Genomic DNA, 23,615 nt, shown 5'->3' with positions numbered 1-23,615 from the left:
GTCTGGACAAACTGTATACATTTTGTCCAAACTGGAAGGCATTGACAAGCAAGACCTCTGAGCTAAACCACCCCCAGCACACTCAATCAATCAGTGAGGTCCAGGCTGGTTGACATTTGCACTGATAATGCATAAAGTATAAATTCCACATTATCAATGAAGCTGAGGAAGGGGGTAAATAATGCAATGATGCTAGGAACGACTCTTTAATTAAAATTAAACAGTACCAAATGAGATTAGATTTTAGTCAATTCGTATTAAAGGATCACTATTGGGTCAGGAACACAAACATGTATTCCTTACCATATAGTATTAAAATCCCCGGGCCCCTCATACCTCCATAAATATAGCAAAATCTTACTGTATTCATGCCTGAAGCTGTAACGCTGCATGCTGTTTGACTCAGAAAAACAAGCAGTCTGATGACATTATCAGAAGTGGTAGCCTGATTCAATCACAATGCTTACCCATAAGATTGGCTGAGACTGACAAGGAGGCAGATCAGGGGCAGAGCCAGCATGATTCAAACACAACCCTGGCCAATCAGCATCTCCTCATAGAGATGAATTGAATCAATGAATCTCTATGAGGAAAGTGCAGTGTCTGCATGCAGAGGGAGGAGATACTGAATGTTTGGATGCATTTTAGGCAGCCATGACCCAGGAAGGATCTCTAACAGCTATCTGAGGAGTGGCCAGTGAAGTTATCACTAGGCTGTAATGTAAACACTGCTTTTTCTCTGAAAAGACTGTGTTTACAGCAAAAAGCCTGAAGGTAATGATTCTACTCACCAGAACAAATGCAATAAGCTGTAGTTGTTCTGGTGACTATAGTGTCCCTTTAATATCCTGGTACATGGCAGATCCCATCTTCTTCTTCTGTCTTTATATTGACAAGCTATCATCCAAACTAGAAGCTCTGATCAAAAACATATTCCGTTTAGGTCTCTTTATAAAAACAAATTCTTCAGCAATTGAAATGCCATTTATTGACCACGGGGGACGTAGTTTATGCATCTGTTTCCCAAATCTATCCCGTAAACTCAATATTGTCTTTAACTCATTAAGCCACTTTCTTTGTTCTTCAATGTAATTAAACTAATCATAATTCTGAGATGTTAAAATAACTGATTAAGGCTTAAATCAAGACATAATTTGCCTAGTTCATAATCATTCTGAAAAACATGTTCCAAATCCACACACCACCAATTGCTTCCTGTCCACTTACAACTCTTTACTGTTCATTCAACATAACAAAGAGAAAGTGGGTCAAGCAGCTTTAACTTATGGAGCTCTGTAAATCTGGAATAACATTTCAGAAAATATAAAATCTTCTCCTATCTAAATCCTTGAAAACATCTGCCCTCCTATTGTATTTAAAACCAAAATGCAGCTGCAACTACTGTTAATATTTAATTGCCTTGCATTTGTTCTACATTTAACATTATATTGAACATGTTCTCCAGGACATACTTGAAAAAATGACAAATCCTTAATGTATTTTTTTTTCCCAGTAAACACTTCACTGAATAAATATGTGCTACTTGAGATTATGTACATTGCAAAGTAAAGGAGTTCATGAAAAAAATTATGAACGATTGCAAACAGAAAAACATACACATCACAACTCTAAAAGTTACATTTACACTGATTCATAACCAGGTCAACCAATTCTGGGGAAGTAATCTTTAGTTTTAATAGCGTTCTTCATTCCACATTAGAACTTCTCTCCACTTTAGAAGCTAAGCAGATTTTCCCCTTAAACCAAAGCCGCAAGGTATCTACAAACCGTTACTAATTTCTCAAGTGCATTCTAAAAGCTAACACAATCCATATCACTGTACTAAACAACACAATACAGCACTAGTAATGCCTCCAATCATACTGTCCATTTTATACAAAAGAATGTAAAAATAAATTGTCTTATCTCCTCAACTTATTTTCTTGAGTAGATGTAATTCCAAAGACACAGGCGTATACATTAAGCGAACATAAAAATCAAATTTATTGTAATTAGCGCTTTGTAGTTATAGGCATGGAAATTATATTTTATATGACTTGGAATTCTAATTTTCAAGACATTTCAAACTATTGCCTTGAGGAGTGATTTAGACCACTGCAAGACACAGATGCCAAACTCACAAAGGGCCTTAAACCGGAGATAAAAGATATTTTATTTTACAATTTCTAGATGACAGTAAATTGAATGGGGTTTTTATCTCAAAAAGATTCTTAAACATTTTTAATATTGTAAGAGAATCAAGTAGTCACAGAGCATCTACATGAAAATATCATAACCTGCAGCCAATAGGAAGCCCACTTAATCTTTAAAATAGGCAAAAAGATTTCAAGGTTAAAAACATAAAAATCCAGATAAACAAAAAACAAATGATGGAAGGGAGAAAAAATAGAGAATAATTAGAGAATAATTGCCATCATTGTGAAATTCCATTTCTCAAAAACACACCTGGTCAAAAAAGAAAACCGATTAAAATTCATAAAATACTTCAAACAGAGAAGACGAGAAAAATATTGTACTTGCAGTCAATAATTAAAATGTACGGAAACTCCTCCAATCATTTTCTACAAATAGTCTTTTTGTTCCATTTGATAAATAGTGTTCACCACTAGACTAATTATAATACACTGCACAGTCTGAAACCACAGTCTTCTTCTGAAAAGTCACAAATGGTACACAAAAAATCTGAAATACCCACCAGGAAGGTCAGTCTGCTCCACAGCTCCAGTATAAATATTCGAGTTGCTGTATTAGTAAAGTAATTTAGGTGCAAAACAGTTTTGCAGTATCTTTTTTCATTGGAGTAATTTTGTAGGGGTATACTTTAGGGGAGATCCTGCTTTAGACTTTTTAAAGAGCAGAACTCCCGGAAGCTTGTCACTACAAATTTCTGTTAGATTTTCCTAGTTATCTGTTTTTAATAGGTGTTTTTAATAAAACTAGCGAAATCTGTGAGCACCAAAGTAGTTGTTTAGTAGATAAGGGAGTGCGCTGTATTTTCATTTTTACTGTACTTATTGGCCCTCAGCAGCACCCCATTTAAGCATGTTCAGGTGAGTGCCAGCCCCTTGTTTTCCCATACACATTTCTGTTAGTCCATTCTCCAGTACAGACATTTTTAAATCTAGTTCAGTGATGGCCAATGTTGAAACCTCAAGGGGTTTTTAGTCACATTTCGACTGATATTCAGCCAGCTGACTGTGCGGAAGCTAGATTGTTGGGGAGTGGGTTATTGTTTTTATCTGCAATAAACTTGAGACAATAGCAATGATGCACACAGTTGGAAAGATGCAGTCAACGTATAGATAGCTAAAGCATAAAACTCATATATGTTATCTGGGAAGGACAAATGTCAGGAACTGTACCCTATATTAAAATCGATGAAATGAGTACTTCTACTAAACAGTATAAAAACGTTTCTTTCAACATGAAGTTCTGTAAGGAGACAATCATTATAGTTGGCATAATACATTTTTTAATCATTATTTAATTATGATATATGTTTTCTTTTCTTTGCAAACATGCAGTTATGGTATCTAATAAAAAGATTTTTATTCCTGGTCTATTATATGAAGCCCTACATCCAGGAGTCAGTTAAGAGGTTGCCAATCATGTGACAGTGCGAGACAGCATCCTTCCACATTGTATTTAGTGTAGTATTTAACCATGCAGCAGGATAATCAGCACATGTTTATCTTTTCAAAATACCCAGGCAGCATCCACTCAAAGTTGTGTAACTCATTGTGGTTGGTCATCTTTTAATTACCTTATGTGAAAAACACATTTTTTTTTTTTTTTTTCTTTGCAGATACACAAAGTAAAAGAAAGAAGGCACCAAGAAAATAAATTCACTTTGAAAAGTGTCTCTGCCATTCAGTAAAAATGCTTGAAAAGCCTAGGAATTCGTTAGTAGAAGCAAGCTCAGTTAGCAGCAGTTGAAATTGTCTCCTCGCTGCCAAAGTGGATTTGAGAAGCTCTAGTGGTTAGATTCCCCACTGGGAATGCATCAAGGAACCAGGATCACGGTGATTAAATTCCACCTGTGAGAACTTCCAGACCCAAACACTAACAATAAAACCAAAGATAGCTATAGGCTCAGATATATGGAAGACCCGAGGACACGAGGATAACAAATTCATTTACATGCTAAAATAAATCAATTTATATTTTGTAAAGCCTTACAAACAACAAACAAAAACAACCACTCGTATATATCCGAGAACAGCTAATTTTGTTTATGAAACCTTTAGAAAATGTCAATGCAGTCTGGTTTGATTAATTTCTGTCTGGTCAAAACCATGACTGCACCGTTAACAAAAATTACAAAAACAAACAAAATTGTGCCAGGGTAACATCTACTTTTAATTTGTGCAATACTCATAGCTATCTAGATATATCCAAATAATATAAACACGTATTTAAGGGACAATGCTGCATTTTTAACAAAAAAAAACAAAAAAAAGATGCTTTCACCTCTTTTTGGACATAGTTGTGGGTTCCTGGAAGCCACAAAAGGCACAAGGCTTTTCTTTTTTTTTTTTATTTAAAAGCAAAACTTGCAACTCACTCCATCCTAAACACAGCTTTTGTGGACTCAGACAATGACAAAAGCTCACAGAATAAAGTCTCTCACTGAATAAAGTCTATTCCATTCCTGATACTGGCATTGCTTCAACTTCTCAAAAAAAAAACAACAAAAAAAACCCAACAATGCTATGTCTTCAAACAATTCCTTGTTAAGACTCATCTAGTGAAAAAAGGTTGAGAAAGACGAGACAGATTCCTAAAAATATTTCCCATTTCCTGACTTCAAATCACATAAAAGTAAGAGGAAATTAAGGTAAACAAGTGCGGCAAGACATATTTCATTTGAAGGTTGCAAAACAGAATAGCAAATGTAATAAAAGACATAGAAAGGAGAAAGGTATTTTAACATTTACTGACACATTCAGCATTTAAAAGAAAGCTGACAGCAACCAGGACTGAAAAAGACAGCTCACTGCTGCAAAATGTGTCTACTTTTTTTCTTTTTTTAAACAAATGAATAAGGATTTAAGACATGCCTTCAGGATTTTCTGCAGATAATGAAGATAAAGTGGGCTGGTTCTGCTTTTCTTCAAGGAGACTCCAAAATGCATTGAATTCAACAAACTTTATCATAACCTTCACATTGTCAGTGGGGCCTGAAAATAAATGTGTAACCCTATTTGAGAACAGCCAACTGAGAAACAAAAATTAACAGGTTAAATAAATGATCAGAAGGGGCTAAATGTTACAGGCATACTAAATAGTGTAGCTACACTAGTCAATAATGCAGCAAGCATTTTCTAGATAGAAAAAAGTATTTGGAAGCTATATAGATGATTAGAAGTATTTTATATTCACTCAATTTTTTTCAAAAGCGTGCTATGCTGACAGCAGAGTCCTATTTGCAGACACTTGAGTGCAACGGAAGAGCACGAGAATTCTCCTAAAGACAGTTCTCCTGCTCTTTGTCTAAAGCGGTAATTTCTCAACCTTTTACGGAGAAGTACCCTTGCATTACGACTGACTCGAGAAAGTAATTTCTATTGGTTTAAATTCCAAATAAAACGAGCAGACGCTGATATTTAAGTTAATCCCATATTGGAGAAGAAGCCTGATTAAAGGCAGTAAAGAATACTTTTAAAATAAACAAGACATAATGTGAATATTGAGTATGTAAGGAGGAGTGTATGAACCAATAATCTGAAGTATAAAAGTCACAAAATGAAAATATAATACACACATAAAAGTTACACACAGAGGACACTGACACACACACACACACAGTTACACACAGAGTATATAGACACATATACATTTAAACAGAGGACATCACACTCTCACTGATTTGACACACACACAGTTACACACAGAGGATACTGACACAGACACATTTACACACAGAGGAAAATTACACACACACTGACTTACAAACACAGACTCACTGATATGACACACACTGACAGAACACTTACAGACACATTCACTAACAGACACTCATACTCACTGACAAACATACTCACTGATTTGACACACACTGACAGAGACACTCACTTATTAGACACACACTCACTGACACACACATTCAGTGAAAGACATACTCACTGACATACACTCTCACTGACTTGACACACACTGTCTGACACACATACACATACTCTCACACACACTCACAATTTTTTTTATTTTTTTTATTATTATTTATATTTAAGTCCACCCAGCCTCCATACCTTTGGGAGGGCTGGAGTGGATTATATCCTTGGGGTCCAGTGGTGATCCTTTCCCTAGGATCCAAAGTAATTGTTGTGCTCTTCCAACTGCTCCCTTATGCGGTTTACTGATGGCAGGGCTGGAGTGACATTGTAACCTAGCTCCTGTCATCTCCACATGGCGTGCAAGGGAGCAATGGTGGAAAAGCATGAGGACCATAGCTCCCTCACTGCTTCCATCCTTCCCTGGTGCACTGTACTTGGGCAGAGTAGTAAACTGCAATCATGGTAAGCAGGTGCCTGGTATTTGTACAGTTTCTCTTCGACAGATACTTCCAAATAGAATGAGGTGATTCTGTGCAATTCCCCAAAAGAAACATCAAAATTGCAATTCCAGGTTAATTTTATATACAACGCTTTGTGACTAACCCTGGCTGTAACAGTAACAAAAAACAAACAAAAAAACTGAACATAAGCAGTAACATTTTAAGATCTATTGCTCTGCAGATCCAGGGTAATGTCAAATCTTGATTAGGAACATTCAGTAGCCATTTATCCTTCATTACTCGTGAATAGCTGACAGTTATCAGAAGAGATTACCGTATATACTCGAGTATAAGCCGACCCGAATATAAGCCGAGGCCCCTAATTTTTCCCCAAAAAACTGGGAAAACTTATTGACTCGAGTATAAGACTAGGGTGGGAAATGCAGCAGCTACTGGTAAATTTCTAAATAAAATTAGATCCTAAAAAAAATATATTAATTGAATATTTATTTACAGTGTGTGTATAATGAATGCAGTGTGTGTGTATGAGTGCAGTGTGTGTATGAGTGCAGTGTGTGTGTGTATGAGTGCAGCGTGTGTATGAGTGCAGCGTGTGTATGAGTGCAGCGTGTGTATGAGTGCAGCGTGTGTATGAGTGCAGTGTGTGTGTGTATGAATGCAGTGTGTGTGAGTGCAGTGTGTGTGTATGAGTGCAGTGTGTGTGTGTATGAATGCAGTGTGTGTATGAATGCAGTGTATGAATGCAGTGTGTGCAGGGCCGGTGCAAGGATATTTGCCCCCCCCCCATATGTCCTGACCTCCCCTCCTCCTCCCTCAGTGGTCCTTACCTCCCCACCCCCGTGTTCCTTCACCCCCCTCCCCCAGTGGTCCTGACTCACCCCTCCCCTAGTGGTCCTTACCCTCCCCTCCCCTAGTGGTCCTTACTTCCCCCTCCCCTCGTGGTCCTTATCCCCCCCTCCCTCCCTAGTGGTCCTTATCCCCCTCCCTCCCATAGTGGTCCTTATCCCCCCCTCCCTCCCTCCCATAGTGGTCCTTATCCCCCCCTCCCTCCCATAGTGGTCCTTTTCCCCCCTCCCTCCCATAGTGTTCCTTTTCTCCCCCCCTCCCTCCCATAGTGGTCCTTATCCCCCCCTCCCTCCCATAGTGGTCCTTATCCCCCTCCCTCCCATAGTGGTCCTTATCCCCCCCCCTCCCTCCCTCCCTCCCTCCCTCCCATAGTGGTCCTTATCCCCCCCTCCCTCCCATAGTGTTCCTTTTCTCCCCCCTCCCTCCCATAGTGGTCCTTATCCCCCCCTCCCTCCCTCCCATAGTGGTCCTTATCCCCCCCTCCCTCCCATAGTGGTCCTTATCCCCCCTCCCTCCCATAGTGTTCCTTTTCTCCCCCCCTCCCTCCCATAGTGGTCCTTATCCCCCCCTCCCTCCCATAGTGGTCCTTATCCCCCTCCCTCCCATAGTGGTCCTTATCCCCCCCCTCCCTCCCTCCCTCCCATAGTGGTCCTTATCCCCCCCTCCCTCCCATAGTGTTCCTTTTCTCCCCCCCTCCCTCCCATAGTGCTCCTTATCCCCCCCTCCCTCCCATAGTGGTCCTTATCCCCCCTCCCTCCCATAGTGGTCCTTATCCCACCCCCCTCCCTCCGATAGTGGTCCTTATCCCCCCTCCCTTCCATAGTGGTCCTTATCCCCCCCCTCCCTCCCATAGTGGTCCTTATCCCCCCCTCCCTCCCATAGTGCTCCTTATCCCCCCCTCCCTCCCATAGTGGTCCTTATCCCCCCTCCCTCCCATAGTGGTCCTTATCCCACCCCCCTCCCTCCGATAGTGGTCCTTATCCCCCCTCCCTTCCATAGTGGTCCTTATCCCCCCCCCTCCCTCCCATAGTGGTCCTTATCCCCCCTCCCTCCCATAGTGGTCCTTATCCCCCCCCTCCCTCCCATAGTGGTCCTTATCCCACCCCCTCCCTCCCATAGTGGTCCTTATACCCCCCCCCCCTCCCACAGTGGTCCTTATACCCCCTTTTTTATTATTATTAATTATTATTTTTTATTATTTCTTATTTTATTTATATTTTTATTTATTTTTGGTCCCCCCTCCCTGCTTGATATATGGCAGGGAGGGGGGCTCTCCTTCCCTGGTGGTCTAGTGGCATTGGCAGTTCAGTGGGGGGAGAGGGGGCTGGCAGAGCTGTAACTTACCTCTCCTGCAGCTCTTGTCAGCTCTCTTCTCCTCCTCTGCGCCGTCCGGTCAGCTCTTCTGTCAGCTCCCAGTGTACGACTCGCGAGAGCCGCGGCTCTCGCGAGATTTACACTGGGAGCTGACCGAGGTGCTGAACGGACGGCGCGGAGAAGGAGAGAGCTGACAGGAGCTGCAGGAGAGGTAAGTTACAGCTCTGCCAGCCCCCTCTCCCCCCAGTCTGTATTATGGCAATGCAAATTGCCATAATACAGACCTTGACTCGAGTATAAGCCGAGTTGGGGTTTTTCAGCCCAAAAAATGGGCTGGAAAACTCGGCTTATACTCGAGTATATACGGTATTACTGATTTGTGGGGTTTTTATTTCCCAAAAACACTGGCTCACAGAAGGGAATGTCTGCATTTTTACGACTTTACTTACTATATCTCTGTGAAAAAAACAAGGAGGAGGAAAATAGCCAGACTTTGCAGAGTGACTCACAAACATAGTCTCTGACCACACACTAGACCCTTCCATAAAAACACTAATGGCTCTAACAAAGCACACCGAAGAAAACGTTTAAATTAAAAGCCAGTGGCATAAAGGCATCATCTGACTCAGCCAATATATCAGAAAATTCAATCTTTTGTTGCTTTATCATTACAATACCTTGCTTAGTTTTCACTCCCCATAGGTGTTTCTGCGTTTGTAGTGTTACAACTCAGAATTAGAATGGAGTTTGTATGGATTTTTTACACGCACAATACTTTGATAGCGCAAATATTTTAAGAAAAAAAAAGTTAAACAAAGATTTATTTGAGTCAATTTACTTTTTTGTAATTACATAGGTAGCAAACAAAGTTAATTTGCAGAACTAATTAAATGTGCCCAGCCTAGCCACACAGCCTAGGGTTAGGCAACAAAATAAAGATTAGGCAAAATCTAAAACTTTTTTATAAGTAGCCAATGCAACAAAAAGCAATGTCTGGAGAAAAACAAACAAACATGGCTTGAACGTTTCGAATTGCATTTACTCATAGGCATGCAAGGTGAAGTTTAATACAATATCTAAAAATATGTATGGTTGTGTTACTTGACATTTAAATCACACCTAGATGTTCAGAATTGAATATGCAAAAAAGAATAGATCAAAAATAATGGATAAAAAGATAAACATTTGCTGTTCCTGCACTTGCTGCAAATCCCATTTTAAAGCCTGCGCAGTGATCTATCATCAATCCATGAAGTGACTCAGCCAAAAATTATGCTCAATTAAAGGAACGCTATAGCATTACGCATACCTGTATTCTTAACGCTATAGTGCCCCTGTCCAGACCCTTCCCCGTTTGTGCTACAAAATAAATAAAGTATATATTCACATATTTCCTAATCTAGGCTCCCTCTGCGATGTTTGTCTATCCTCCTCCTGTGACATCATCAAGGGGGAATGGCCTCCTCCGCGATGGTTCAATCCAATGCTTCTCAAAGAACAGCACTGGGGACCTGATGCACATATGTGGAGAGCACCATGCACGTAACCAAGCTTTCTTAAAAATATTTACCCATATGGTCTTCCCCGTCACGTAAATGAGTTTTACCTGGAATATCACACAGTAAAAAGAGAAGGGTTCGCCTAACTTACTAACAAAGCCTCAATTCATTGGACATTACAAGTCTGACAAAGTTAATAACTGCCACAATATGGCTGTCTATAACATTACAGATTACCCACAGTTGTTAAAAGACATCATGGGTTGTAGGTATCTTTTGACTCTCTACTAGTAAACCCATAAACCCGTCCAGATGTAGAAGATGACTCATCAGACTATTTGATTGCTATTGCTCAACGTCATGGTCATGTGCAGCATGCATCAGGGTATGTAAATGTGTATGACTTCACTATAGCAGTTTCCAAATGTAGCCCTGCCATGAATTCCACCTTTCTAAAGCATACAGTGTTTGATAATATTAGCAGGGTTATTCACTAAAGCGAGAATTCACAGTGAATTTGAAATTTAAGGTCATGCTTTCAGTTCGGTTACTGTGGACTTAAATTTAAAATTAACTTTGAATTCTCATTTTGGTGAATATCCGCAAAAGTCTTACTTAATGCCTCTAAGTCATAGTGCATCTATTCTGTGACTAGTGTATCTCTTCTGTGACTAGTGTGTGTTTATCTCTGTTTTTAAGCTTTGACTTGTGGCCAATGTAATTTTAAAACTCAGGTTAAATGAGTTTTTCTGCATTTTTTTGTGACTGTTAGACTGAAATGTTTGACATGATGATTTTTTTTTCTTTGGAATTATTGTGCTACATGTTGCTTTGAAATTAAATCAAACTTCGAATTGAAAGACTTCCTTTACAGCTGACGTTTACTGGCCCTTTCCATCTGCCCTGATTACCATTACTTTGGCAATGGTAATCTGGAGATATACTGAAATTCGGGTATGTCCTAATAAAAAAAAATTAATTATATTGTCAACAAATAACTGAAGTTGATGTTACATGTAAAAATGTAGGAGTAAAAGAAGCCTGGTCCAAATAGAGTAGATGATTTGTTACAAATGCTTTGAGAAAGTGAATAAACATAGCAGTTGCACATTGTACTTCCTGCATACTGTACTGTTTGCACTGTAATGTAAATGGCAAACTCAACACATAATAAAGGTTGAGGGACTTAAAGAAGCTTATATACTTTACATGAAAAGCAAAGGAGATTTTCTGAAATTATAAACACTGCCTCCAGAACCTCCTCCATGCTGTTTCTTGGTCATTTGAGTAAATGAAATGAAAAGAGATTAAAAAAGAAATGAAATGAGCTTAAAAAACCATGACTGCAAATGCCCCTTATCTTTCATAATTCAACACATTCCACAAAGAGTGCTTTTATTTTTTTGTAAAATCCAATATATTTCTATGAAAATGCTCTTATCAGTAGAGAATCAGGCTGTGAAATTAAACAATACTGTTTACTGGATCATTCAACTATTGCCAATGTCCTTTGTATCTAGATTGGTTCAACTGGCCCCCCATACATAGAACAATGGTGGAGGAGGGGGTTATCTTTTTCCTATTTTTTTCACATAGGAAAAAAGCTTTACTGCAAAGACAATACTATTCACTCACAACTGTGATACAGGGTAGTGCAGAAATATACCTCTTATTTATATAATAAAGATGAAGCTATGTTGTATTACTTTGATGAACGTTACCATGTCGAATTAGGAGCCTTTCTCTGTTCACAATTTAAGGATTGGATGTTATCTTCCCCACCCCCTTCCATTTTATTAATTTATACAGCCCTATTGGGTCCTATTATGTATGTCCTTAAAATCCTTATTAAATAAGCTGTACATTTATCTGGAATTCAGTGTTGGGCAAAGATTTCCACACTGTATTACACACTTCGACACCTCTGACACCGTAGCCACTATAACCATTTCATATCTGTGAATTGGTTCTAGTGCCTGGAGCCCTCTGGCACTGTACCTTCATTCAGTGTTTGCTGGTGCAGGAATTACACACTTCCGTGTAGCCATACCCATGGTAAAAGCAGTCAGCTGACACTCTCAGCCAATCACAACTGCCCGTTGCTGCTCAGGCACTACTTCCTTGTTATCCCCCCAAAAAACTGAGGGGATGAGCTGCTGGACACTCTTAATTAGCATTTAAACATAAATACATTGAAAACAGTTTTACGCTGAATGAAAGGGTGGCATCGGGGAACTCCAGACCAAATAACCAGTTCAATGAGATGAAAAATACAGTGTCTACAGTGTCCCTTTAAGCAGTCCGAAACAGAGTACCAGATTGCCTAAGTCACGTGTGCCAGAGGTGCAACTAGCCCCTGACACATAAATGCAATTATCTCAAAACATTGCACATACACACTCTTACCAGCATCAGTGGCCATGGTGGTTAGAGTAACCCTTTAAGTAATTTTGGTCAAAATGTACTCATTTCTACTTTCTATTAACAACTGTTGTTTAAAAATAAATCAAGAAAATGTTTATTTTGTTTCCTTGTTCCTTGTTGAGGTACGAGGTTATGGGTGTTCCATTGAATTAGGCCCTCCATTGTCAAAATGTATTCTGCAAGATACCTGCATGTTTTATTAACCACTCCTCTTTGCTAACATTATTGGTCAAGAAGCAGGGACATATTTGTGATTTCCCAGTCAGAAGAATCCACTCCTTCCAGCACATGAGTGGCAGCAAAGGACGGCCCTTCTTCTTCCTGATGCTTAATGCTGACTGCATGGTTCATGTCAGAACATCTAAGCCATGTGATCTGAAATTACTGCCTTTAACGTGACATAGATTTGGAAGTTGCTGCTTAGTAAATAGACATAGTAAAATAGAAATAGTAAAAGAGACACAAAGAGGGCAAGGACAAGGACAAAAAGAGGGTCTGGGGTGGGCAAAGAGGGGCACAGAGGGGATGGTGAACGCAAAGAGACACACAGAAGGGCTGGGAGGACAAAGAAGCACAAAGAGGGACAGGGGGGACAAAGGCACACAGAGGGGCTTTGGGGGCAAAGAAACACACAGAAGGGCTGTGGGGGACAAAGAGACAAACAGAGGGCTGGGGGTGAAAGAGTAACACTGAAGGGCTGGGGTAGGGGACACATAGACACTCAGAGGGGTTGGGGAAGGGGACAGTGACATACACACAGGGGCTGGGGAAGGGGACAAAGACACACACAGAGGGGCTAGGGAGGGGGAAAAGAGACATGCCAAGAGGCTCGGCAGAAAGACACGCAAAGGGGGTGTTGGGGGAGACACAAAAGGGGCTTGTGGGAAAGAGGCACACAAAAGGGCTAGTGGGAAAAAGAGAACCAGAAAATTGCTGGGGTTAATGAGATACACAAAGGGGCTGGATAAAGGAAAAAGAAACACAATGGGGTTGGGGGGAGAGAGATACGCAAAGGGGCTGGGGTACACCCAAAGTTGCTAATTTTTGTTTTTGGAGGGATGTGAATATCTGGTCTTGCCTATGGCGCAAAATAGTCTAACACCGACCCTGTACTCAGTAGTGTGAGTGTTTCCTGTACACAATTTAACCATCACTTACAATGTATTCTGCTGCTAGATGCATTCCACGTGTGTTTCTCAGAAAAATCAGTCTCTAATATAAACGGCAAAGTTTACATTGCAGGGTTAAAACTAAAAGGCTGGGCCCAGACTACTTCATTGAGATTACATGTCTGGGTGACTTCAGTGGTCCTTTAAGTATTCCAGTCTTTTTCTCATCACAAAATAATAATAATAATAACAATAATAATAATAATAGCTAAAAAGAACACAATAAATGTGATTATTTGTCTCTTTCTCCAAAAACCAATGGTGGCTTGTTTAATCAATGTGATAAAATATATACACTCTCGTTACAATTGCATGAATCACATGGTTTTAAACATAATGCACTAAAGAGTTGTCCATTGTGTTGGGAATTCTGACCATGCCTCTAGTTCATGCCCAAACAACATGAAAAAAAGGTAGATTATGAGACGCTACACAAAGAGACTAATACAAATTAGCTGCTGGAATGTATTGTTCACTGCCAGGCAGAACACTAAAGCTCCAAATCTCCTCCCCCTGTTAATATCACCATGGAAATCTCCAGAGCAAGACCTTAATCCACAAGACAGACAACCTTACAATGCCCTTTCACTTGCATTTTTAAAGTACTTTCCCCAAAGTATGTGTAAGAAGAGAAAAAAGGCAGCATTTTAGATTAAGCCTTTTAATTAATGCATGAACTAGAAAAAGTATGTCTGAAAGGTTTCGCTCTAATATACTATGAAACACAAAGTGTTTACAACCCTCTCAAACATGCTATAACAGGAGGAGGAGTCTCAGCTTGGAGTCGTAAACACCTAAACCTCATAGGGTTAAATAAAGGCTTAAGTGTGAGTTATGGTGAGTTCACAACCAACTTGCATAATTTAAAACAAAATGGCCACATTGAGAGAACAAACCAAAACAATTTCTTGATTGAGAATTTTTCCAACTGCCCCAGTTTACCCTACATTTTTGATTGTCAGCTCAGACAAATTACAAGTTGGTTTAACACCACCATCTGTTGTTTTACAGTCTGATCTGCTAGCAAATGCTTTCAATAAACGTGCTCCGTAGGATCAGATGTCCATAAATGAAATAGCCATATGATTAGGCTGTAGGCCTTAAAATCGCACAGGGCACAGACAGGTGTCTGGAATCGATTACAATTAAAGCCTCTCTGTAGGGGGCTATTTGGTTTACTTGCTTATCGTGGATATATTTAGGTGAAATAAATTGAGTTGTTGAACTGCAACATTAGGATGCTGTAATGAAAACACACAAAACGGGCACGATATCTTACGTCCTAAAATACACATATCCTTTCATTAGTGTTCCAGTGGCTCCTCACTCTTCAGTGATCTCAGATAATTGTAACAAGATATGGGCCAAGAAGCAAGGTCTCAGTGTATGTTTGAAGCTGAAATATAGTACGATAAAAATATCAGGAACTAAGCGACGCACACTAGGTGCATGGGTCACATTTAATTGGCTAATGCGCAGGACAGTTAGTGGTGTGATTGGTTCTTCCTGCTTCCCAACACCTTTCCGCATGACTTATAATTGCAGCAGTATGTAGTATATAGACCACCTCATGATAGCAACTTGACATTCTGAATTGTCACCGCATAGCCTAGAGCTATGAAAAACACTTTTTTTTTTTTTTTTACAAAAAAAGTGCATTAATAATAAATAAGAAAAATGATAAGTAGAAAAATAAAAAGCTGTTTAACTGGAGCTATCAATGTATTGGTCAAACAGTAATGTCTAAAGTAAAAACAGTAAATAAATAGCTAGCACAATTATATCATTTTTGTAGGTTCAATGTGGGATTAGATGCAAATTAATATCAGTTCTTTGATTCCTGGCACACATATGCACACAACTGTCAGAGAATTAATTCAAACTGGAGCGGTTTGCTCAAGAACACACATGAGAATAAACCTAAACGTGATAGAGACCACTTTTTGTAGCAGAGCTGAATAAGTTTGTTTCCCTTTCATGTTTTACCCCAGCAAACACTGCAATAATATTATCTGTGGTGAATGAATAAGGATTTGCCACAAAAACCATAACAGTTCCTCTTTATGCTTATTTGATATAGTAGAAACTGTTTTTTTTTTTTTTCTACTGAATAGCATATCACACACAAGACAACGCAATCAATACTTGATGACGGCTTGGAGGAAGGAGTCTCAGGTAGATGAAACATCTTTTTGCCCCCCAGTGATTTCATGGGAGGCACCTTGAGGCGTTTTATATCCATTCTTAGCAGCACAGTTTACTTATTCATACCGTATTACACTAATTTACTTTTATTTATTTTTTAAATACGCAGCTGTATCTCTACTGTATATTGGCTGGTTTGAGGGGAACTTTGTCTGGGAAGTTCTCTGGGGAAGCTGTACATATAAGAGATAAGTTGTTTATGTTTCATTACACCTGACATGTATGTGGTGAGGGTCTGGGATTTATATATGATATCAAGCAACAAGCCTGTGTAATGAAAATAATGTCTTTAAGAGTATCTGACATGGCACTTTCTCAAATGTGAATATGTTCAAATAAACTCCTACAATTGCTATACACACACAGTAACATCTGCATATTAGCATGCACTGGAGAATAATGGTTGGTAAACTGCAGAACGTTAGCCATAGGCCAGGTAACAGCAAGTCTTGGTTATCACACATGATTGCTATCTACATTTCCCATGATGCTCACACAGGGCTAGTGTCTATGACCTATGTGAGCATATTGGAAACATCTGGGACACCAAGGTCAGCCATCACTACCATAGGTTCTTGAGTGTGTTCCGTGGGGACAGCCTCACCCTCGCCTTGCTTAATTTACAGGCACCTCAAACGAACATGGGTCAATTTTTATTAGCAGCTGTTATGTCTTAAATTAACTGAGTCACCGACAAATCCACCTGTGCCATGTGAAGATGCCGTATAAATCTGTACTCTTGAAAGCGTTCACGGAATTTAGTGTTTACCACAAGGTTAAACATAAACAAGAAAAGTACCAGTTTTTTGCTTGCAATTCGGACATAATTTTTCAGGTTCAGTGCACTGCAAAACGTATTTTAAACCCCAAACAATATCCCCATGACCATTTTACCCCTTAAGATATGTTAATTGAAGAATGCTAGCATATGAAAAGAACTAGGTTAAATATTAAAGAAATCAATTACAGGTGTGAGCTAGAATGTAATTGCACAGCACATGCCAATATCAGTATTAAAACACAAAGGGGAAATGAAATTCCACAGCTGTAGCTTTACTGATGCCCTTGTTACTGATAAAATAAGCCCATTTCCTGTTTTCCCTTTCACTTACGAGCATAAAGGCTTATCTAAAATCTCCAAACAAGCTGTCACCTAGTCACACAAAATCTATCAAAATTACAATATCACAATCAAAGCACAGCGTAATTTCAGCTACAAAAATAAATGTGATAACGCTACAAGATATGCTTGGCAATAATATGAATTCATTTATTTTTTAATAGCTCTTTTAAAACCGATATAATGTTTACTAAAGAGAAAATAAATACATTCATCCACATCTCAAAGCACTCATGTTTTTTTTTTTTTTTGCTAAATAACGCTCCTGAAATTCAAAAGATTCCCTTTCTCAAGTGGAAACAATAAAGCAATATCCAGTATAGCATAGGGTTACGGAGACAGGATCCATTACCATAGTCTAAAGAAAGAAAAACCTTAGAAGAAAGAACAGGGCCTGAAAAAAAAAATCCGGTCTAATTTCAACAATTCTGTTTGGTGAAAGCACAAAAAAAAAAAAAAAAAGAAATATAATAAGAGCAATAATGATATAAAAAGTTTCACAAAAATTGGCAATTAACCATACACTTAGAAATACTATTTACAGATGATCTGTTCGGGCTATTCTTAGTGACCTAGTCAATAAGGCATATGGAATACCTAGGATTTAAACACATGTAAACCAATGGGAAGGCAGAAACGGATATAGTTAATTTAGTAAATTGTCCTACGCACAAAACTGAACACATTTATCATTTGCGGTACTGCAGTCAAGAGTAAAGGAGTTTATTCAGCCCTCATCTGGGAAATAGCTAGGGTTAGTGGGTTAGCTTAGTGACTTATCATCGAGGAATATGTGGTTCCAGTGGCTTGTTAAATTCATGTCTCATTTGGGGATATCTAGTGGCAGCCTTCACCTCAAATAAGAAAGAAAAGGGAACTGGGTTAGCTCAGTGTTCTCCTTTGAGATATATTGGGTTAGTTTGGTGACTTCTTGATGATTTCCATTTCACAGACGTGCAATGTAGAGAGTGTATGAAAGCAGGAAGCCAGTCAGCACATTAGGGTTTACAGACTGTAAAACCTGAAGGCAGACTTTAAGTAATCCCCATGGCTCTGCTGGCTCCAGTTTAAATACCATGGACAGTACTCTGCTGAGAAGCAAGAACAGAAACTAAAAAAGCTCCATAGCACAGAACATACAGTAACTATATGTGGGGAATAGACAGAGTAAATATGAATGAGCAGAGGAAACGGTTACAAGAAACACTGGTCCTTACACAAAATAATATAAATACTATTCTAATTTAATTTTACAAACAAGACAAAAATCTAGCAGTATGTAAAATGTATTCACACTGAAAATAAGGCAAAAAAGACGAAAAATTACACGTAAAGGCCCATGGATAAAAGGGGTAGATTCACTAATGAGACACCACTCCCATCACCGAACAGTCACACAAAGAAATTTTTCAGTGTGTTAAATACGCTTGGCCAAACAAAGAAGTAAGACATTTTAAAACCGACTCTGCAAAAAATTCAAGAGACAATATAAAAAATTTAACCATTTGTTCACCCTTAAAATATCACACTTCTAAAACTGAAATAAATATCCAGCGAACTAAGCAATAGATGCTGTATCCATATTTATATAAAGAACAGCTATAAGAAAATAAATGAGGGGCAGTGAGTTAGATAAGGATTGAAGATCTCCCACCAACCCCTAGTAAATAGTATTAAGCAATGATGATCTGCACCATCTGTGCTACAGTTGCCAAGAGCCTTCAATTTAACCCCTCTGCTTCACAAACAAACATTTGGGAGAATGGACTATGCTTTTAACACTGTCTACTAACATCAATACAATTAAAATATGCATGGACAAAAAACTTTCAGCTTGAGTTTCCAAGGTGCAGCTCAGAGATGCTCAAAAAATGCACTGCAGGCACCACATGCAGTGTGTGTGTGAGTGTGAGTGTGGGGGGGGGGAGGTTGTGCTGTAATCCCTTGCACTTCCATGGGGGCACTGCTGGTGTTAGGTTACCATAACACATGGCTCCATGGGCTGTTAGTAGCCTCATTTAACATGCCACTAATAGCTGATACCAACATTAAAAATGAAGTGAACAACCAAACTCTGAATACATATTTGAAGTGCAGTTGAAGTGCTCATCAAAAGAATGAGCATCACAATCTAATCTGGGGGGAAATAGTGAAGGGGGTGGGGGTGGGATGGGGGGCAATGGTGAAGGGGGGGGAATAGTGAGGGGGGGGGGAATAGCCAGTTTTGTTTCTCTTTCTAACGCCTTGAACTCTCCCTGGTCTGGTTACTGACCTACTTCATAACATTTCTAGGAGGAAGGAGCCGCCGACCCCCCCCTTTCCTTGAGACTGGGTTATACCAGTAAACAGGTGTAATGGTACCCCGGGCACACTGCACGCTGTACATGGCACACTGCACGCTGTATATAGCACACTGCACGCTGCCCACTGGCCGGGATGGCGGCACTCGGCCGGGATGGCGAGCTCGGGCTCACAGCAGGTGCGTAGGAGGCGCCACTGACAACCAGGGGGCGAGATGGACTCAGTGTAAGTTAACCGACAGGCCTCATGGCCAGCTATAGGTTAACTTGTAACCCCTAGCACCGTTCTGGCTAGAGGGGGAAATGGCACTTCGTACATTAACACACTGGTACCCAGCCCGCACACTGTGACCGGGGGAGCGGCGCTGCTAGGAGTATGATTATTTACTCTGTCTGTACAGACAAACACTGAAATACAGCGGGGTCTGAGGCTCCGGGCCTCCGGCATACAGATTACCCGGGATCTGAGATTTAATGGTTTCAGTAGAGCTGATAACCAGTGCATGCCTGCAACAATGCGTGTGTGTCTGCTACAATGTGTGTATCCCTGGCATAATGTGTGTGTGTGTGTCTGTATCCCTGGCACAATATGTGTGTGTGTCGGTGTGTATCCCTGGCACAAGGCTGTTATGTCAGGTAAAATGTGTGTCTGTGTGTATGCCTGGTACAATGTGTGTATGCCTGGCACAATGTGTATATATGTCTAGTACAATGTTGTTATGCCTGGCACAATGTGAGTGGCTGTTTGTATGCCTGGCACAATGTGTGTGTCTGTGAGTATGCCTGGCACAATGTGTATGTGTGTGTCTGTGTGTATCCCTGGCACAGTGTGGGTACCAGGTGCAAGGTGTGTGTGCCTGTGGCTGTGAGTGCATGTATAACGGCCCCTGGCTGGGGGCTGCAGTGTCCATGGTGATGCCATTACCTGGTGCAGTATCAGGGCCGCTAGGACGCGGAGGGTCTGCAGCAGGAAGCGCCCTCTCAGCTCTCTCCGGCACATGGTGAATGGGGTAATGACACTAGGACACGATGGCTTCAATAGAAACACAGCCCGAAAACGGCAGGCAGCTAGATGGAGTCCTGCTGCTGTGTGTGTGCTTTCTGGTTACAGCGGGAGACACGGACAGACAATCATCAGCAGCAAAAATAAAACAATTGTAACAATAAAAAAATAATATTAATACAAAGGGGGGACAGCAGGAGGTAAAAAAAAAAGCACTGGGTGATTTCCACTAGATCCTCCTGCAGTTCCCACCCACCCCCCGGGAGGAGTCCCTCTCCTGCCTGCTTCTGGGATCTGGATAACGGAGAAACAAGCCTTCCCCCCTCTACATCAGGGCTGGCCGCGATTGGAGATCCTCTTCCCTTTGTCTCCCACCTTCTAATAAATCCAATAATAATGGGAGTCACACAGCTTTAAAAAAAAATCACTACTTAAAAAAGCAAGAAAAAAAATATCCAATGAAGGCAGGTGATGCCAGTGAAGTCTTGAAGCAGAAGATGCTTGTGTTCTCCTTTTAGAATGTTGCCAATACTGAGACTTAGCAGGGGTTCAGGTGGCAATGAGTCCTCAGTGAGTTGCCTTCTCTGTCCCTTGGTGTGAGTGAATGATGCTATTGCTCCTTCATCCACACAGCACTTTCTCACTCATAGCACTCGCTGCTACTGCTGCTGCTTCTTTTCTCTCTCTCTCTTCTTTCCTCCCTCCTCCTTCTTCAGGCTGCTGGCAGACTGATAACAATACAAGGCGCTGGCTGGATGAATCCCGGGCGGTTTACAGCTCCTCCTCTCCCCTCCTGTCACTATCTCTACACACTTAACTCACAGCCCCCTTTTCCAAACAGCTACTTACACACATTAAATAAACCACCATAGAAGGGCTTCCTTTATTTTAGTACCTATAGGCATGTAGACTTTTTCATTTTGTAGATTTTGCTGGCATGTGTTTTTTTTTAATATATATATTTAATTTAGGCAAAATCTGAAACTTCCCCCTCCCCCTCCCATACCCCCTTATTTGCCTCTCTCCCCTCTAAGAAAAGATTGCTCACTGGGATGTCAAATAAACCAGATTTTGTTTGCCCTAAAAATGCCTTTCATCAAGTAGTTACATACACTGCTTTTGTTTTATTTTTTTTCGTCTATTTTTTTTAGATACAACTAATGTGCAGGTGATATATGTGTGCTTTAGATGACCAATATGACAAACATTTTTTTGTTAGAATATGTGACATTGCAGCCCTACAAGAGAGAAAAAATCACCACTCAGTTTAACAGCATCATCTATAAAAATCAACAATGAGATTAGAACAATTTTAGTAAATGTCCTTCAGCATATTTTTTTGTGTTTGAATACTACTGTCTTTGGTAACTGCAAGGGCAATAGCTTCTGCTGTTTTATTACAAGCAAATCTCTCTAGGTATCATTTCCATAAGGTCACAGTGTAATCTATACTTTACAGCAACATGGTGTGTTTATTGTTGAGAATAAACCAGATTTGCAAGGGGCGTCAATGCTTGTTTTGCAATAAAAATGTATCCCTGCAAAATGCTGCAGTCATCTATGCTCATACATATGCTGTGTTCTTGTTTGTGAAAATGAGTAGGTGGATTTTAGGAAGAGGGAAAAAAAGGCTTAAAAAAAAAAGCCAGACTCTTCCTTTACATGATTTCTTTCTGGACGGACATGAGTTGTAACATTTAAAATAACGGAGAATAACAAATCATCCCCTCAATCTCCTGTTTAAAATCTAAGTTTGTATATATACAGGTAACTCAAGATAGGATGCTCAAGTCGTTGAGATATGTATATATTATTCAAGGCTCCAAATGTCTACCAGCAATCAGCCATTGGTGAACTAATATTTAGCCCTGGCGAATAGAAATTCATCCCTGGTGAGTATGCTACAGCTTACAGTGGCAAGTTACATTTAAGATATGGCTAGTAGCATAGAACTTCAAATTTTAGGCCCATATATAGGGATCTTACTTGTACTGGTGTCTTTGCAACTTATTTTACAGTAGAGGAGCGATAAAGTAAGTGGAGTACTTATATAGATATACAGTTATTATATCGCTATTAGAGGGATGGACAAATGGTAGATCTCCAGATGTTGTAGAACTGCGACACTCATGATGCTTTGCCTTGATAAAGGCTGGCAAAGCATCATGGCAGTCGTGTTATTAAGGTAAAATCGATATTACTCTGGGTGCAAAGGGCTAAATGTTGAGAGACATTCTGTTGGTCTCATTGATGATTTGTCCTTATTTGGCACTTAACCCAAAATATAGCACCTTTTTGGCTTAAAAGAACACTATAGGGTCAGGAACACAAACATGTATTCCAGAAACTACAGTGTTAAATGTGAGCCCCCATGCCCATCCTTACCCCCCTTACCCCTCTAAAATAACCAGTGCCAGGGAGGGGGGGGGGGTAAGGGGCCAACAGTGCTGACTCTGCCCCGATCAGCCTCTTTGGCTGACATCACCAGAATTGATTATCTCAGACAATCACAATGCTTTCCCAGAGAAAAGCATTGGATTGGTTGAGATGTTCAATTCTGATTGGTTGAGATTGTCAATTCTGATGATCTCAGCCAAGAAGGTGGGACGGGGGCAGAGCTAAATGTCACCCTGTCCAATCAGCATCTCCTTATAGAGATCTCTATGAGGAAAGTTCAGTGTCTCCATGCAAAGGGTAGAGACGCTGACACTAACCCAAGAAGGAACTCCAGTGACCATCTGAGGTGGCCACTAGAGGTGTTCCTATGCTGTAACGTAAACTCTGCCTTTTCTCTGAGTTAATTAAAAAAAACCTGTAGGAAAGGGAGATTTACAATAGATGAATAGAAGACAGATACTCACACTAGAGGAGATGACCTAGAATAACTGAAAGAGACACAATAAGATCTACAAAAAAAATAAATAAAAAATAGTACATAATTCAGCATGTCATATTTGTTATTTCTTTAACCATAGTATGTACAGTACTCTCAAAACAATAAATATTAAATATAAAATAAAATATGAGAACTTGACAGCCTCCCTTAGTTTATTAAATAATGCACAATAGTTTAGAATGGTATTTAAAATAAAATGTGGTAGGAGTTTATGTGTTTTAACTTGTAGATATAGGTATAGATGAAATAGTGGAAACTCATCTTACCAGTTTCTTCCAATGGCAATGAAAATAATTCTTTG

General features: G+C 39.9%; 1 protein-coding gene across 1 annotated transcript in view; it reads right to left on the bottom strand.

Annotated features, from left to right (window-relative positions):
• Window positions 1-21,137, bottom strand: part of CDH2 (cadherin 2) — a 191,133-nt gene extending 169,996 nt beyond the window's left edge. Inside the window, exon 1 of the mRNA XM_063451450.1 lies at window positions 20,341-21,137. Within this exon, the coding sequence (XP_063307520.1) occupies window positions 20,341-20,415 (75 nt within the window). The 5' untranslated portion in view covers window positions 20,416-21,137. The remainder of the gene's footprint in view (window positions 1-20,340) is intronic.
• Window positions 21,138-23,615: the final 2,478 nt, after the last annotated feature.

This window comes from Pelobates fuscus, chromosome 4 (assembly GCF_036172605.1).
Source record: "Pelobates fuscus isolate aPelFus1 chromosome 4, aPelFus1.pri, whole genome shotgun sequence".
NCBI classification, from domain to species: Eukaryota; Metazoa; Chordata; class Amphibia; order Anura; family Pelobatidae; genus Pelobates; species Pelobates fuscus.
The sequence above is the reverse complement of the archived record's forward strand: the minus strand, read 5'-3'. Positions and strand labels throughout refer to the sequence as shown.